This window comes from Myxocyprinus asiaticus, chromosome 2 (genome assembly GCF_019703515.2).
Source record: "Myxocyprinus asiaticus isolate MX2 ecotype Aquarium Trade chromosome 2, UBuf_Myxa_2, whole genome shotgun sequence".
Classification (NCBI taxonomy): Eukaryota; Metazoa; Chordata; class Actinopteri; order Cypriniformes; family Catostomidae; genus Myxocyprinus; species Myxocyprinus asiaticus.
The window spans coordinates 6,733,000-6,750,893 of NC_059345.1; the positions used below are offsets into that span (position 1 = coordinate 6,733,000).

Consider the following 17,894-nt stretch of genomic DNA (forward strand, 5'->3'; position numbering starts at 1 on the left):
ATATTTCATTTAGATCTGTTTGATTTATTGTTTATAGTTTCCTTCAAGATAATGCGATATGGTTTGGAAGACATCAGTGGTCCATTGTGAAAATGAGTGCGGCCTGAAAATGGCTTTTATGCACTAATGGATGTAGGCGCAAAGTTGGAAATTTTCTTCTTCACAGGAGTTCAGCATTAAACAATGACCTGTTTGTTAGAAGCCGTAGTAGAGACTTGTGCTTGGATTTGGGCTTTGTTTGATCTTGTGCCATTTGCTCTGCCGCACATGCCTTTTATAAATGTTTGTGATCAAACCACAGAGAGATACAAACAGTGATATCATGATAAACAGAGAAGGACAGCAGAGGTTTAGAAAAAGCAGCTTGACAAAACTCAGTGAGATTTTTTGCTAGATTTATAAAAAAATAAAATTAAAAATATTTTGGATTGTGTAAACTGAGATAAACTGAGGTATTAATGACATACTAGATAGATGTTTGAGCTTCACTTCAAAATGTGTTTCTATGGATTGTAGGGTTAATCACATACAGCCTTAATTAATAATAATAATAATAATAATAATAATAATAATAATGGTGAAAACCTGAATAATAAAAATAACGTAATAAATACTAGTGAAAAATGTATTAATAATAATAAGAAGAAGAAGAAGAAGAAGAAGAAGAATGGTGAAATCCTAAATAATAAAAATTAATTAATTAATACTAGTGAAAAATGTATCATTAATATTATTATTATTGTTGTTATGGAGATTTTCACCTTATTTACTTCACAATTAATAACCCTAAGCCTAAGTGCTTCAATATTATTTTAACCCTGTCACAATATTTTTGGAATGAAACTTTTATTTAAATAGATAACTAAAACTTTTTCACACTTTTAGCGTGCCTGTAATAAATCCCACATTATAATTGGGGAAAAAAATGATTAGACATAGAATGGTGTATTTAAACATTCAAAATGTTTTGGGGTTGAACAATACAGGGTTGAAAATCAGTGCAAAAATGGATAATAACGGCCTTAGAAGAAAAATATAATTGGATCACACTGTAATATTTACAGTCAATATTCTTGTGCTTTGTGCCAAGTACAATGTTTTTCTGTTAAGAAATTTCTATAATTTTTCCATAACTGAGTTGAACTATTGAACTACACAACAAATACTGAAAGACTGTAAGAATACTTAGCTCCATATAGTAAACATAAATTACGATGTCACTCCCTTAAACATTATGTCAGAAAGTTTAAACCATTATTTTAACCTTTTAAAATGTCAGAGCATAACAGCAGAGGGTGAGGAACAAAGACAAATTCTCCATTGTGGACTTGCAAATTGGCCTTGTAATCATACTAAACAGAGTCAAATATATCAAATAATTTGACTTAAGTTCAGTACGGTGTTTGTTGTATAAGTCTGATTTGTTTGCTGTTTATGCTTTTATGTGTGTCTATTGCTTATGGGAACTGCTGAATTCCTGAAGAAAGGAATGGGGTACAATACAGACAGTATCTGAAGTCTTGTACTCGGTGAATTCACCGCAATGGAACACGTTCTAGCGCTTGGGAACCTTGTATTTATGAGCTTTGCTTTAGTTACCAAGCAACTACATGCAATTATAAAATGCCTTATTGCTTCCAAGCCTGTTCTTCGCTATACACGATAATCACTATCTCGTTTGTATACATTACTTATTCTTATCAATACAGTTATCATATAGTAAAAACACTGAATTACATTTAACCCAACCTCTCTGGACAAGGACATAATGATGAAAACTTTATGAAATGGTATTCATTGTATGGGAATGTGAAGTTCCTCCAGTGTACATTAACTGAACGTTAACTGGTTTGTATTGTTACCTTTTTTCCAATAGAGCACAACAGTGATCTCCTAGTTTTTCAATGGCCTTGATTTCAAAGGTGTCTTTCCTGTTCATTTTACAATTCTTCAGTAAAGAGTTCTTAGCCTTGAACCAAACCAACCAGCTTTGACAAAAAGACAAAGGTACAAGACAGGGTACTTCAATTTCTTTAATGAGGTAATGATCTACTTAATAGTCATTGATTATACTGTTGTGAAGGTATTCCTGTTTTTCCTCATCTGTGCATCCACCAATGCTCTATTTATTTACCTACTGATATATACAAAGGCCAGTCTAACAGTGTCCTTTCAGCCTCTGAGTGTCAGATTTTCTCTTCTGTCACAGCTTTGGGATTCAGCATGATGGGAATGGGAATGACTGTGAGCCCATTGGGAAAAGACCCTTCGTGATGTCACCGCAGCTCCTGTATGGCACCTCTCCACCCAACTGGTCTCGCTGCAGCCGCGAGTACATCACACGTTTCCTCGAGTGAGTTCAGTTCTCTCTGTTTCTTCAATTATATTTTCTTTTAATGTACTTTTAACGTTTTATTTATAGGCACAGTAGAGACATGATATGAAATGATGTAATGACAGGGTTCCTAAGGTCATGGAAAACTTGGATTTTAAGGGAATTTTCAAATTGGATTTCCATGCCTGAAAAAGTCATGGAAATTATATTATTTGAAAGGTAATGAAAAGGTAATAGAAATTTCAACTGTAAATAGACATGTTTCTTCTTATGTTTAGGGTAGTATATTTAATTGACTAAAAATTGCTCTTCTAAATGCAGTCTCTAGAAAGTTATTTTTAAAGTCCCTATAAAATTAAAATTTGACATTTGTGGGGGGCCTGGGTAGCTCAGCGAGTATTAACACTGACTACCATGCCTGGAGTCACGAGTTCGAATCCAGGGTGTGCTGAGTGACTCCAGCCAGGTCTCCTAAGCAACCAAATTGGCCCGGTTGCTAGGGATGGTAGAGTCACATAGGGTAACCTCCTCGTGGTCGCTATAATGTGTGGTTCTCGCTCTCAGTGGGGTGCGTGGTGAGTTGTGCGTGGATGCCGCGGAGAATAGCGTGGGCCTCCACATGCGATACATCTCCGCGGTAACGCGCTCCACATGATGCACGGATTGATGTCTCAGACGTGGAGGCAACTGAGAATTGTCCTCCGCCACCAGGATTGAGGCGAGTCACTACGCCACCACATGGACTTAGTGCGCATTGGGAATTGGGCATTCCAAATTGAGGAGAAAAAGTAAAATAAAAATAATAATAATAATTTTTACTTTTGTGGCATGTAGTCCATGTCTGTTAGATTTGATGCCATCTATATGCTAATGTACCCCCCCAAATTTTGCAAAATAAACTTTTAGCAGATATACACACATCCAAAGTCCCTTTTGAGGAAAGTCAGTCCACTCAGCAGCTGTCTTGGGAGCACTTCCAAAATCTCCAAAACGGTTGGTCAAGATTACGATCAAAGAACATATTTAAAATTGGTGGTATAATCTGACAACAATAAATTGTACTTCTTTAGCTCAGATCAAACACCTACATTTTTCAGGCTGGTCCAGCTAGTGCGCATGCACATTCTCGAGTTTATTGACAGGCGATGTCTGTATTTAAAAAGTGATTAGCTCTTCCTTTTCTACACGTTCCAATTTCTTCCATTCATTTAAAAACAAGTGGGCTTAAGCTAAACAGTCTTAGATATGTCCCACCCTAACTCCCTGTATCAATTGGAAATACATCAGTAAAGAAAGGAAAACTGAGCTTGTGAAGCCATATCATGTAGACTTTGAAAATCTATATGCAGTTACCATCAAGGACTGGAAAAGTCATGGAAAAATCTATTAAATTTATTGGTCAAAAGATGTGTGAACGCTGTAAAGAAGAGGGAGTCTGCTGCTAGGCCACTGCTTTACTTTTTAAGCTCTTGTATTCCCAATTTTTTCATCTCAATGAAAGCCTAATTTCATACTTAAAGTCATTTTACCTCATTTGAGAAATAACATTTAGATAAAATGGACTAAAGGCCAATTTTGTGTGGTTGCACAAATTGGCGTAATCATTGGAACGCTGTAGTTTCTCGAATCTCAAGTTTAAGGAAGTTAATGGAGTTGGTGTGGAACATTTCTTGGCTGCATCTGCAATTGGGCGCTTTATCAGTCATGTATTTTACCCTCCCAACAAGCTGCCTCTGTCTTCATTGACCTTTGTATGTGTGTGTTGCCAAGAGCAGTGTGAATGTCTGAGATTTCCCAAGAAGGAACAAGGCAGTGTTGATTCTCCTTTCACAGTCACACAAGTTTTATTGCCCTATTATATGGAGCATATTAGAGTTTGCTTGCTACAGCTTGGCCTCGGAATGAAATGGGGGGAAATGTTTAACACAGCAGGCAGTGCCAACAGATGGGATGTTACAATATTTAGGCCAAGCAGATTTGTTGGGAACTGAGTAATTGGTTTATCTTAGTGTTTTTGAGGCAACAATTGCTTGGGCTTACCCCAGTATCATTAGTCTATTTGTGTTATCGACTCTTGGGCAGATGAGATATTTTTTTTGTAAATTACTCTGAGATCATTGTTTGGATAGATACAGTGGCACCAACTGTAAAAGTGCCTTTTGAATGAGTTTCGCCAATTTAATGGTTTTTGACCGTTGCTATTTATGCAAGATCAATCAGTAGTTTCATTCGATATAGTGGCTCCAGAAAGTAATTTGGACACTTAAAAAATCTAAATGTCATTGCAATAGATTACAAATTATCAACAGTCAGCAAACAAATGATGCCAGAGCTTTTCTCAGAAATAACTTCACTTTCTTAATCTTGAGACAATGACCAACTTGTCCCAACTTGATTTTTGGGGATGTATGAAGTCCATCCACTTAGGCTATATACAGTATATGTTGGGTTATTGCAGCACTCCTTGTTGCATTGTATGCCAATGGTGGAGTCCAAAAATGGGGAAAAAAACACGTTTTTGTTTTATTTATTTTATTTTTTGCGTTATTTTCCCCAAAAATATGAACAATATCTTAATATCCTTTTACATTATGGTTCCTTTTTGCATCTTAAATTTTAAGGCCCAGATATACTTGGCTCTCAATGTGGCTCCATCCGCAAATTGTCTAATTTTACCCATTTTCAGTGGTCGAAAACCAAATGTGGGTTACATGGTATGATACTAGTTTTTCTTCTCCCAAAAAGCAAAAGTCTGATGTACAAATAAAGTTGAAACTAGACATGTACTTTTATTTGTTCAGATAAAAGGAATAGTTAAAATCTCGATTTAAAAGTCCAAAAATACACTATTTATAAAGAATAAGTGACACACGTGGCTCTTCAGTAGGCTATTGATCCATGTAATGTTTGTAATATTGAAAAAATTATAAATGGCATTTCATATTTTGGTATTCATCCTCATATTGTTTATCTTTCACCAGTAACTTTTTTGGTTGAGTTGACACGGAATGACCCTGCTGTTTTATCATTTAAAGCTTAGCAAACCTTTTTCGCTTAAATACTTTTCATCTTTCTTAAATTCCACTTGGTTTGATTTTTCTTTTGATTGAATTTGTTTTGTTATATATAATTTTTTTGGCCATTAAAAAATCAATAAATGATCTCTCACACCATATGACAATTTCACGGTTTAACCTAGAAATATGTGACACTGGTTGTTAGGGTTTTTTAAATATGGAATGCATTACAGAGAAGACCATTGGGAGAAAGACCATGTGGTTTGTTTGACTTACAACAGAAGGCTTGTGTCCAAACAGAAATTCTCATTTTTGTCTGAACAGCCAAGCCAACTCAACAGTAACGAAACATTTGTGGCCTTTTAAAAGGATATTTGCTGCAGCATGTATCCAATTAGCCTTAGTATCAGTCCTGGCTGCTGTGTGTTTCCCACATTCTTTGACTTTGCTGAAATTGTCATTTATGGTTTTAAGTCCATTATGCCCTTAGCTGACCCTTCTACCACAAGGGTCAGCTAAGTTGGTTAGAAGTTTTTCTGTGAAATTTTTGCTGTGTAACAGCTGATTTTTGTTATAATTTGTTGGAACAAGAATGGCCTCTAGCAAAAATGAAAAGCATTATCTAAATGGCAAGACATTTAGTGAGTGGTATATTTAGAAATCAGTGCACTGCAACCATTCTGCCTAAATGGAAGCAAGACAGCCTTTATACTGTATAGTCTCAGCTTCAGACTGCATGCCTACGGACTGTTTATGCATCGACAAAAATAGCAAGAGCTGTGTGAAATCTGCAAGCTCCAATATGATTGGCTGGCTTTATGCAATCTCAGTGAGTCAGACCCAGGGCTGTCAGCTGGGCAGAGAAACTAAGTTAGAATTTTTACCTTAAATATTTTCAAAATTCAAATAATATTCGAATTTTAAATTCAGCTGATTTTCTAAAATCGATGTTGTTTCCTTAGTCCACAAGAGGGTGCATTAAATACATAAACCATACAGGGGGGGAGACACTTGAATAGACAGTTCACATGGTTTTACACTTAAACTGATGCCACAGTATATTACCCCAGACTCAAACTTCATAATAACAGCGAAATACCACATTGTTTTTTATCCAGTACAGTTGTATGTAGGGTAGCAATATTCACAGATATCAGTGGTATTCGGCTGAACTCGGTGGTGAAGCGGCTCAGACTATGAGCACAGGCCAGGGGCTGTTCAATCTGATGAAACACAACAGACTGGAACCAAACGCAAGTCTCTCGAGACACACATTTCCAAGTTGAACATCTTTCCTGACAAAGCGTTTAAAAAACTCATTGCTTAATCTGAGAAATGCTTATTAAGAGAGCAAGACGCAACAGCCAAAGACCTCCACCGAATGCAAGGGGCTGTTCACACCGAACGCTTTAGCAACCATCCATTTGTTTTTCTTTGTAAACGCACACTAGACGAACGTCTTTGTTTTGCTTTGTTTTTGTTTACTCAGAATCTCGTGCAGAAGCGCTATTTTTAGATATTGTGTCTAATTCAAAAGAAATTTAAAAAGCATTTGAGACACCTGCTTTCTGCTAAACTGCTTTCTGTTAAACTGATCTGTAGTCATCGTCAGTGCTTGGCACAAACCCAAAATTCGAATACGTAGTTTTAGCAATCGAATGTGCATTTTTTTCTTAAATTCGCAGAATATTCGAAATTTTAATTTGATAGCCCTATCAGGTTCACATGCTTGTATCAGTCTGATGGCGCATGAATGGTCCATGCTGTCTAAGGCTAAGACTATATGAAGTTATATTTTGAAAGTTCCCAGGATGATTCAATGAGCACTTCCTAGGAAGAACATATCGCTGGATTTGAAAAAAAGTTAATGGAGGTTTGAATCTTTTTAAGATATTTAATCAGGGGCGTAACAACCACTATAACAGGGGGCACCTGACCCCCACTTTTAGAAATGTCTGTGTTCATATCTAATTCTCTAAGGGCTTATATCCAATTTCAGATTTACCATCCCAAAAAGGTGAATATTAGTTGGTCACTTTACATGTTAATCAAACAGTCTCTGCCTTTCTAAGTGGGTGGTTCTTGGCTAGAAAAAGCTGCAGTGTGGACCAGACTGTATGCTAATAGTTAAAAATCAGACTACACGTGACTAGCCTTAATCCTGTATCTGTAGACCTCCTTTATAGCACGTTTAGTGCCAGTATATTGCAACTGAAATACTAATGGAGAATGAGCCATACTGAGTTTAAATTGCACAAAAACAAGAAACCTTTGCCTGAGTATTTCCTGTATAACATGTGTTGTTGTCATCTTCTGCACAGTCGAGGTTGGGGCTGGTGTCTGGATGACCCTCCAGTCAGGAACGAGCTGGAGATGCAGTCTGCTCCCCCCGGTGTGTTGTACAGTGCTGCTCATCAATGCAAACTCCAGTATGGATCCAGTTCACTGCTCTGTGACGATGTGGACGTGAGATACTGTTTCTGTGCATTTACATTTTACATTTACATTCATGCAATTGGCAGATGCGATTATCGATTGGATAGTTCACCTAAAAATGAAAATCCTCATCATTTACTCACCCTCATGCAATCCCAGATGTGTATGACTTTCTTTCTTCTGCTCAACACAAAGAAGATTTTTAGAAGACTATCTCAGCTCTGTAGGTCCATACAATGCAAGTGAATGTTGATCAGTCCTTTTGAAGCTCTAAAAAGGAGATAAAGGCAGCATAAAAGTAATCCATCAGACACCAGTGGTTTAATCCATGTCTTCTGAAGCGATCCAGTTTGTTTTGGGTGAGAACAGACCAAAATTTAACTCCTTTTTCACTGCACATCACAATCATGATTTTAAGCTCAATTACACTACTAGTGCTTGACTCATACGCAGAGCGCTATAGGAAGTGTAATTGAGCTTGAAATCATGATCGCCAAGGAAACTGCTGTCAAGATGTAGAGTGAAAAAGAAGTTATATTTTGGTATGTTCTTACCCAAAACCAACTGGTTTGTTTCAGAAGACATTGATTTAACACCTGGAGTCTGATGGATTACTTATGAGCTGACTTTATCTCGTTTTTAGAGCTTCAAAGGTCTGATCACCATTCACTTGCATTGTATGGACCTACAGAGCTGGCAGCTTGGGCTGTTTTTAACAAGTTATTGGAGAAACAAGGATGTGTGTGTGTGTGTGTGTGAGAGAGAGAGAGAGAGAGAGAGAGAGAGAGAGAGAGAGAGAGAGACAGAGATGGAGCGTGTGCGATCACCTGTCTCACCCAATCAGAGATGCTGTAGTGTGTTAGTCAGCTTTCTGAAGATAATGCCATTTTGGTCAAATTCATCCTGTGTTCTCAGTGGAAAAATAGCCGTCCAAGCGGGGGTATTCCTATTTCGCGGTAGCCGGTGCGCAAGAGTCATTCACTATAGAAACCGCAATCATCTCCGCCATTTTTAACAGTATGTCCTCTCCAATGTGGGAACTCCGGTAAGAGGTAAGCGCATTGAGTTTGTGTAATTAATCAGTCTGTTGTGTCTCTCAGCTGTGATGAGCCTTAATGCTGAAGATGTTAAAGTCATTTAAAGCTATTTCCTAGCTTTAATAGTGTAGTAGTAATATGAGCGTTCACGGGGTGCTGATGAATGAAAACACTGACTGACGCTGACACACTTCACATCGCCTGTCTCATGTTACACACAAAAATGGTCTTTTGCCACCACCTGCTGGCTAAAATATGTAATGTCACAAAATTAAATGTAAAGAGACACATATAGCTCTTAACACATATGCACTGCTCTTACACTTGGCAGGAACACAAGCGGAGTGATACAAACAGTGAAGTGTCGGAGTGCTGATGGTGTGAGACCATCAGTACCCATGGAATGTCTCTCGTCCAATCAAATTCGAGGACTGGAACTAACTGTAATATATATATATTTGGGAATTTTTTTCATTTTAGATGGTGGATAGCATTTTCTTTTGGTTCTTATTAGACTTATTGTTTGCACATAAAGAAATTGTAATACATTAGAAAGAAGGAAATAACAACAGTGCACACAGTAGTCCAGCAACCAGGGATAGTATGTGCGCATTAGTAATCGCATTTTCTCTCAAAAAGACAGAGTAAAATGTATTGTACATACAGTGAACAGTGAAGCACTTTTACGTTTAAGTTGCTCTATGCGGATCCCGTGCGGATCTAGCAAGAGCAGCAATCTACTGATTGCTTCCAGTTTACTCGGCCCAGATCGCCTGCTTAGAGTGTAACAGACTGACTGTCGCGCAACATTCATAAGTAAGAGATTTTAACATTAGACAAGACAGTTAACAGTTACAGGAAACTAAAGAGAGAGAGGGAGAATGAAACTCACAAGCACTTTAAACATCATGAGCTCATATGTGTCTTTCATGGATCTGAAATGAGGGACTGTTTAGCACAATGGCACAATACAACTAAACAAACTGTGATTGGTTGTTTGCATGGCATAGACAGCTACTTCACGATTCTCGCCGCTGTCATGGCTTAAGAAACGAATCGGCCAAATTGGAAAATTTATCGGCCGATGCCGATAATTTAAAAATACCAAATATCGGTCGGTTTGTCGGCCTCTGCGAAATATCGGTCGACCACTAGCACCACTGCAAAAAGTGCTTCTGACAGTGAAGCCAAAGTTCAGGTGGTGCTTGAAAAATCCAGCTAAAGCCAGCTTCTGCTGGCAGCTAGTTTTGAATGGTTCCAGCTAAACCAGTCTTGTCAGTTATGGTCATTGCTGGTCCACGTTGGCCTACATGGTTGATCAGCTGGACTACACTGTAAAAGTTAAAAGATACCCGAGGCACCATTTGGGGTTCCTCAGCTGCTAAACTGGCAGTTCTCTTAGAAACTTCCTCTTAGTTGCTCTTGGCAGGTAAGGAGCCCCAAAATGCTTCCCTCGAGATTCCAAGCTGAGAGGAAGACAGCTTGATCAATATTTACTGATAGATAGTTCAAGATTGCTCTTCAGCCCTTGAGAATTTGTCTTAAATGGAATTTGACAGTTTAATTGGTGAGACACAAGTAAGTGGTTGAAACTAATGGAGCAATTTGTTTCAATTGCTTCTGCTGCAAAGATAAAGCTAGTAGAATAAAGATGGATATGCGCACAGCAGAAGTAACTCGACAAACACCTTTTGAACACTTACAGTGTTACACTCAGAGTTCAAACTTCTTGCCACACCTGTTATTAGAGGTGCCAATGGTATATGGTCATGAAAGTGTATTTTATAAAAAAAAGTACGTTTTTGTCCTTCTGTCATTTGAATTATTTAGCTGTTTTTCTTTCTATATATAATATACCTGTACATTGCTTGTGTATTAGTGACATACAAGATGAGCCACTCTTCTGTGAAACTGCACCTTCATAAAAAATTAAGGAACATTGTTATTATGTTCCTCATATTTTCATTATGTTGACTTAACCTGAGGAATATTTCACATATGTTTCGCCACATGGTGTTTTGGAGAAGAACAAAAAAGCTTTAGGCATCCTTGACTTGGAAATTATTTTCCACTGAGGTAAAAGTCCTTAGAAGTTGCAAAATATATTTTCTTAGGTAGACGGTTTGATTTGAAGCACTCATGTCATTGAGGGTCAGTTACTCACCAAAAATTGTTTACTCTCATTTGATGCTTGGCGAGTGTTGACTTTGGACCTCAGTTACAATACACTCAAGGGTTTTTAGATGTTTAGAGTATTTAACCAGATTACTGAGTAGGAATAAACTGAATCTGAAAGCCACTATTGGCTAACAAGTCCAGCAAATGACATCTAAAACCAAATTTAAATGTTGCAACCCAATAACCCGCTAAAAAAGATCAACACGAATTTCTTTACTGGTCCAAGTTGGTTTTGCTGGTTAGTACTGGTCTAGTGCTGGTCTGGCCAGTGGATCTGCATGATCATTTTATTGCAGCTGGTTTACCAAATAAGTCTTGTTTGTTAAGCTAAATTGAGTTAAAAAGCCTGGAGGGGGCATCAGCACACCTGGAAGCAAAACAGAACATATGCTATTGACCAGCCATGATGGTCTTTTTAACATGGAAGTCTGTTGAGATGCCCGTCTTATGACTGAGGCCTGAAGTTGATCTCATTAGGAAACTATTCCAGGAAGCAACTCTTGCCCATTGGCTGCTTTAAGCTGTTTCTCACTGTTATAGTGAGAACAGCAAAACACAAAAATCCAGTGGTTTAAATATCTGGGCCCTTTAGTTTGGCAACTCTCTGCAGGAAGTAAATAGGGCAAAGGCCACACACCATCTCTTCTGCTTGAGGAAGTTTTAGTTTCTGCTTACATCTGTACCATCTGATTCCCTGCAGAGTTTTTTAGGAGACATCTTTACATGGAAGAAATATAGAACATTAGTAAAGCTGGGATTATGTTCCAACTAACACTATGACAGTTGTGGTATATAAACTTTCTGCTCTGGATGAATGCTTATTCTAAATAGTTAAAGGAAAAGTTCACCCAAAAATCTAAATTCTCTCATAATTTATTCACCCTCGTGCTATCCCAGATGTGTATGACTTTCTTTCTTCTGCTGAACACAAACGAAGATTTTTAGAAGAATATTTCAGCACTGTGGGTCTATACAATGCAAGTGAATGGTGACCAGACCTTTCAAGCTAAACAAAAATCACATAAAGGGAGCAGAAAAGTAATCCATATGACTCCAGTGGTTTATTTCATGTCTTCTGAAGTGATGCAATCACTTTGGGTGAGAAACAGATCAATATGTAAGTCATTTTTTTATATAAATCTCCACTTTCACTTTCACATTCTGAAAGTGAAAGTGGAGATTTATAGTAAACAATTATTGAAATATTGTTCTATTTCTCACCCAAAGTGATTGCATCACTTCAGTAGACATTGATTTAACCACTGGAGTCATATGGTTTACTTTTACTATGACTGTCTGTGCTTTTTGTAGCTTTAAAGTTCTGGTCACCATTCACTTGCAGGACCTACAGAGCTGAAATATTCTTCTAAAAATCTTCATTTGTGTTCAGCAGGAAAATGAAAGTTATACACATCTGAGATGGCATGAGGGTGAGAAAATGATGAGAGAATTTTCATTTTTGGGTGAAATATCCCTTTGAATGTAAATATAATATACCCTAAAAAAAGCGCTCAGTAATTTTTTCTTGTCATCTTGGATCTACACTGACACATAGAGGGTATGAATGCAACATTAATCAAATGCAATAGTTTTCAGTTACCAATGCCATTGACTGTTCTATAACAGTATCACAAAGCAGTCATAGTGTGCACGTTCATATTCACTCGTAGTCAAAAAATTATACTTTGAAAGGCTGAGCGATCGACGTATGAGAGACAACCCAGAACGAGGAAAAACTAAATATACCCAAGCCTTAAGAATATGTTAGCTTTGTCAAGCCAACATAACTAGGGATGGATCATGATGATCAACTTGTTGGGCTATTATAACTAGGGATGGATCATGATGATCAACTTGTTGGGCTATTAGTCGATTAGGTAGGTCGGCTAGTTTATATTTTTTTAAATATTTTTTATATTTTAAGTGTGCCAACAGCATATTGTGCTTTAGCTGTTAGACAGTTTGCATGGTAAAAGCATCTCAGAAAAGTTAAATTCATCCCCTTTAAAGCACTGCCGCTTCATCCATACATATTCAGACAGTCTTTGGTCTTTTTAGTGCGCCGCCACACTGCGTTCTTGAGATGACGTATCAACTTAATATAGCCCAATTTTTTAAAACCCTTCTCGCAACCCCTGCACTCTGTTGTATTCTGTTGCATGCGGCCTAGAACACACTTTATGTATTCGCCCCCTACGGCCAGAAACAGATGCAGATCAAATGCTTGGCCAACGCATTGCCAACGTGCTGTCCGGTTGAAAATCCATAACATGCACTCTTGCTTTACTGTGGCGGTAACAAAAGAGAGGCTTGCGTGGCTAGAAGTGTCTGCATTCATTTACCAATGAAGTGTATGTTTCGGCATTTGATTGGGGTCAGATGAACCCGAAACCAGCCTAATTATACAGGGCTTCCTTTTGACTGATCAGTAGACTAATCTTACAGGCACCCCACCAACTAGTCGATTTTGAAAATATGTAGTTTTGCACATCCTTAGAAAATAACAGCTTATCTGTTTTATTTTTGGCATCCTGTACAATTAAAATAGGGGAAAGGGCATCAGATTGCTGAATCGTTGTTTAGAGATGTCAACATACATCAATGATATGCTCTTCGCTTTCTGCAGCAGCTGTTGGCAGATACTTGGCATCTTTCAATTACTGGCCAAATGTCACAGACAAGGCGAAAGAGTTGGCGCTCAGTCTTGGGGACACAGATAAAGCCAGCCTCAAGTTTTCTTATCAGGGCTGTTACAGTTCAAGAAGTGAAGCCAGTGGAAATTGCAGATGGTGAGAAATGCAGGGACATGAAAGTCTGTCTGCTTGATGCAAGGTTCACTTTTTAGTTTCAAGGTTTTAGGAGATCAAAAATGTTCTTAGAACTATTTTCATCCAATTTCTGAAAGAATGAATTCTACATGATTTCCCAATTCTGTTCCCAATTCTAGTGAGCTGCATTAATAAATACTGCTACCTTCTAAGGGGCCATTCACATAGATGCTTTTTTGCATGGGTCTGCACTGTTTTTCTATAGTTTTCCAATGTAAACATGCGCTGGCTGGACGTCTTTGACTGTTGCGCCATGTCTCACTGTTTCTGTCAGTGGCTTACAAAAGAGCTGTTTTCTGCTTATTCAGTGTGCTGCATATAGCTTTTTTAGTGCAAGGATGCATTCAGTGTGAACGTCTCTTAAGTCACCATCCTAACCGTCATGGAATCTCATAAGTGACTAATTTGGACTGTACATAGACAGAATGTCCTTTAACAAACTCTTTCATGTGCAACACAAACAATCCTCCTCACGTGAATCACGGAAGTAAAAATCCCATTAATTTTTTCCATAGGGGAATTAATTTTTAACAATAACTTAGAAACCTGAGGTCTGAGGTTGTTCATCTATGGTATATACTTCTGTTGAAGCCATCAGTCTGCATTATTTCATCTTCATTTAAAAATATATATATATAATAGTGGAGTTTCTGGTGAAGAACTACACTACCCATGATCCTGAAGGAGAATATCCACCAATCAGAGAATTACGGTGAACAAAGCACGCCAAAAGAGCTCTGCAGCGACCGCCCACTCTCATGACGCACTGTGAATCGGTCTCCCTACACTCTCAAACTACTTATTTATTTATATATATATATATATATATATATATATATATATATATATATATATATATATATATATATATATATATGAATATTTTTCAATAAAATCTAAATATATAGTTTCAAAACTACTTTAAATCAATAGTTTACTTCATTTGCAATGCTTCATGGGATTGTAGTTCATTCCCTCTTTAAAGATGTTAAGTACACAGTCTTGTACCTTCGTCTCTTTGTCCAATTTTCAAATACTTTTTTGTTTCAAATTCAAGTTTGTAAAGTTGTGATATACCTCGGAGCTGGTTGGATTGGTTCATGGCTGAGAACTATTTTAAGAAGGTTTTTATGAAATTCCTATTGAAGAAAGAGTGGGAAAAATACTGTCAGATCTAAAACGGCAAAAAAAAAAAAGTGAACAGGCAATGTAGTGCTGCATGGTGTCTTACGTATAGACAGTAAAACATTATAGTAGATGATTCCATAATTTCTGTAATTAGATTTGATGTTTAACCCTTTAAGCTCTGAAGGTGTTTTTAAAGATTTCCTGTTTCAGTGGCATACCCAAAATTAAAAGGCTTATAACTCAAAAAAACAAAAAACAAAAAAAACAAGGAGGGTCAAGTGTTTAGTATCACTGCAAAGAAGCTTTTCAGTTGTTTTTATGAAATAGATTATGATACATTCTGAGACTCTTAGCCTAAGAAACTTGGAAAAAAAAACAACAAAAAAACCTTTTTTTTCATATTTTTCTGATTTGACATTATATTTCTCTGGGTGTAAATAAGATGGCTCCGAAAAACTGCTTTTGTTTTGTTCCCAATCATGTCAACTGTATCTGAGAAAATGTCTGTGTTGATATGACAAAGCAATCAAAAGTTATAGCATTACAAATATAATTTATCATAGTGTCCAAAAACATCTCCAAACAAATAAAACATTAATTGTACATAAGAACTAATTACACATGCACACACAGCAATGACTAAAGGTTTGCATAGCATGCAGACATAATTTTCGTAATGAGATTTAACCGAACGAGAGCCATTTGAGTCGTCATTGAGTCTGTATCATTGAGTCTGTATCATTGAGTTTGTGTCATTTAATTGGCGCCATCTCCTGATTGCCATATGTATCATTGTGCTTTGTGTGGCTTTTCTAATGATCTATGTATCCGATTACCTTGTTTATGTGGGCTCGTTTGAAAGATAATCACCTCCTCTAAGTAACGGTATATATTTTTTGTTCTGTTTATTTTTCGTGAAGTTATAAGCAAAACCGTGGCCCATAAGCCGGCTGGCCCATCCAAGCTTAAAGGGTTAAACTGTATAGTCTTGAGCACGTTTTATGTGTTTCAGTGCTAAGAGAATGTGATTCCTTATTATTCTTTCCTTCAGAATGTCTGTAGCACCCTGTGGTGCACAGTGGATTCAACCTGCCACTCGAGGCTGGATGGCGCTGTGGATGGGACCAAGTGTGGTGAGGGCAAGGCAAGCCAGGCTTTCTGTGTTTACTCATTGTAGGCTTCTGTTTCCCTGCAGGAAGTTCACCATGCATTGAAGTTCACCATATTGTTCTCCTTCCCAATCCCTTGGACTCTGACTCACTAAATGTCCTGGTTGTGTCTTGTTGTCAGTGGTGTTTTGATGGGGAGTGTGTGGCAGTGGACTCCCAGCCTAAGAGTGTGAATGGAGGCTGGGCTTCATGGAGCGAGTGGTCTGACTGCACTAGGACTTGCGGTGTAGGAGTTCAGAATGCCCAGAGGGACTGTATCAACCCTGTGTGAGTTTTCTTTAATGGCTTTGGTTTTTAGTTCCAGAAAAAAATCTCAAAAACCCAGAAGTGAGGGCTTAAAACTTGCTCTCATATTACTTTACTCCTAAATCATGAGAATAGCTATTTTTATAATTCCCAGAATGGGAAAGGATAGCATGTTTATGGTTGATTAAGATGATTAAGTAATTGCATTCATTTTTCACCAGCATTTTTAACTGTCAGCAGACTGTTTGAATGTTGTGTGTGTGTGGGAGGGTTCAGTAAAATTTCTGCCTGATCTCATAAAAATAAGTGACTTTGGCAAAATTTTTGCTAAATTATATTACATGGTACACGTATCACGAGAGTTACATTTTCTCCCAAACAGTTAAGGTGTTTAAGGTTAATGCTCTATCGAGTTTTAAATAAACAAAACCTACCTACATCCCTACCCTAAACCTTAAACCTAAACCTAACCGATAGTGTCATAAAAGCAGATGAGAGATGAAAACGTCCTGGTTACTTTCATAACCTCCATTCCCTGATGGAGGGAACGAGACGTTGTGTCGATGTAGTGACACTAGGGGTCGCCCTTGGGAGCCCCAAACACCTCTGATCTTTGAGAAAAGGCCAATGGGAATTGGCGAGTGGAATTTGCACGCCACTCCCCTGGACATACGGGTATAAAAGGAGCTGGCTTGCAACCACTCATTCAGGATTTGTCCTGAGGAGCCGAGACAATGTCCCGGCCATTTCAGCAGGTAGTTCAGTGTTATGGCAGGAGGGACACAACGTCTCATTCCCTCCATCAGGGAACGGAGGTTACAAAAGTAACCAGGACGTTCCCTATCTGTCACTCACTCAATGTTTTGTCGATGTAGTGACACTAGGGGTCCCTATACAAATTGTCACAACTAGCTGAACTGTGTTACGTGAACTGGCGGTGCGAGACGGGCAGACCATTGTGTGCCTCGTATCCAGCACACCCAGCCGTCACGTAACCTCCCCCGACGCTCTTATGAGTGTCGTACAGTCCCCTGCACCTCGGGGACAAGATGACTACCCAGAAAATGGGGACCGGCCTCTTCTCTTTCTTCTCCCCAAAAGAAGGGGGGGGGGGGAATGGGTGTCACTCCCAAGGGGAAGACACCACGGAGACCTCACCCTGCCCGAGGGGGAGGAAATTGTGTGGAAATACATCACATGGTCTTACCGAGTCTTATAGGCAGTGTCTCGAGCTACAAACATGGCGACTGGGGGCAGAGGGGCCTCTGCCCAAAGAAGGAGCGGGTTCACCAATGGGGGAACCGTCTCACGGAAGATACATCACACGGGGTTAAATATGGGCAACCAGCGCATGTGGAGCACCTACCTCAGCACAGGGCCAAGTTAGCACACATACTGGGCCAGCAACGAGTTTCTCCGCAAACTCGCCTGCCATAGGGCTAAGGTGGAAGGACATCCAGGGTCCACAACTTTGTGAACACGACTGGGGTAAAAAGCGCACGTCTTCGCCTCCGGGAGGG

At 38.5% G+C, this 17,894-nt stretch overlaps 1 protein-coding gene across 3 annotated transcripts in view; it reads left to right on the forward strand.

Annotated features, from left to right (window-relative positions):
* LOC127411900 (A disintegrin and metalloproteinase with thrombospondin motifs 7-like) overlaps positions 1 to 17,894 on the forward strand; it is a 112,405-nt gene that overhangs the window by 17,548 nt on the left and 76,963 nt on the right. For all 3 annotated transcript variants that reach the window (XM_051647776.1, XM_051647785.1, XM_051647795.1), the window contains exons 8-11: positions 2,210 to 2,353; positions 7,674 to 7,818; positions 16,011 to 16,103; positions 16,250 to 16,395. In XM_051647776.1, coding sequence (XP_051503736.1) covers positions 2,210 to 2,353; positions 7,674 to 7,818; positions 16,011 to 16,103; positions 16,250 to 16,395 — 528 coding nt within the window. The remainder of the gene's footprint in view (positions 1 to 2,209; positions 2,354 to 7,673; positions 7,819 to 16,010; positions 16,104 to 16,249; positions 16,396 to 17,894) is intronic.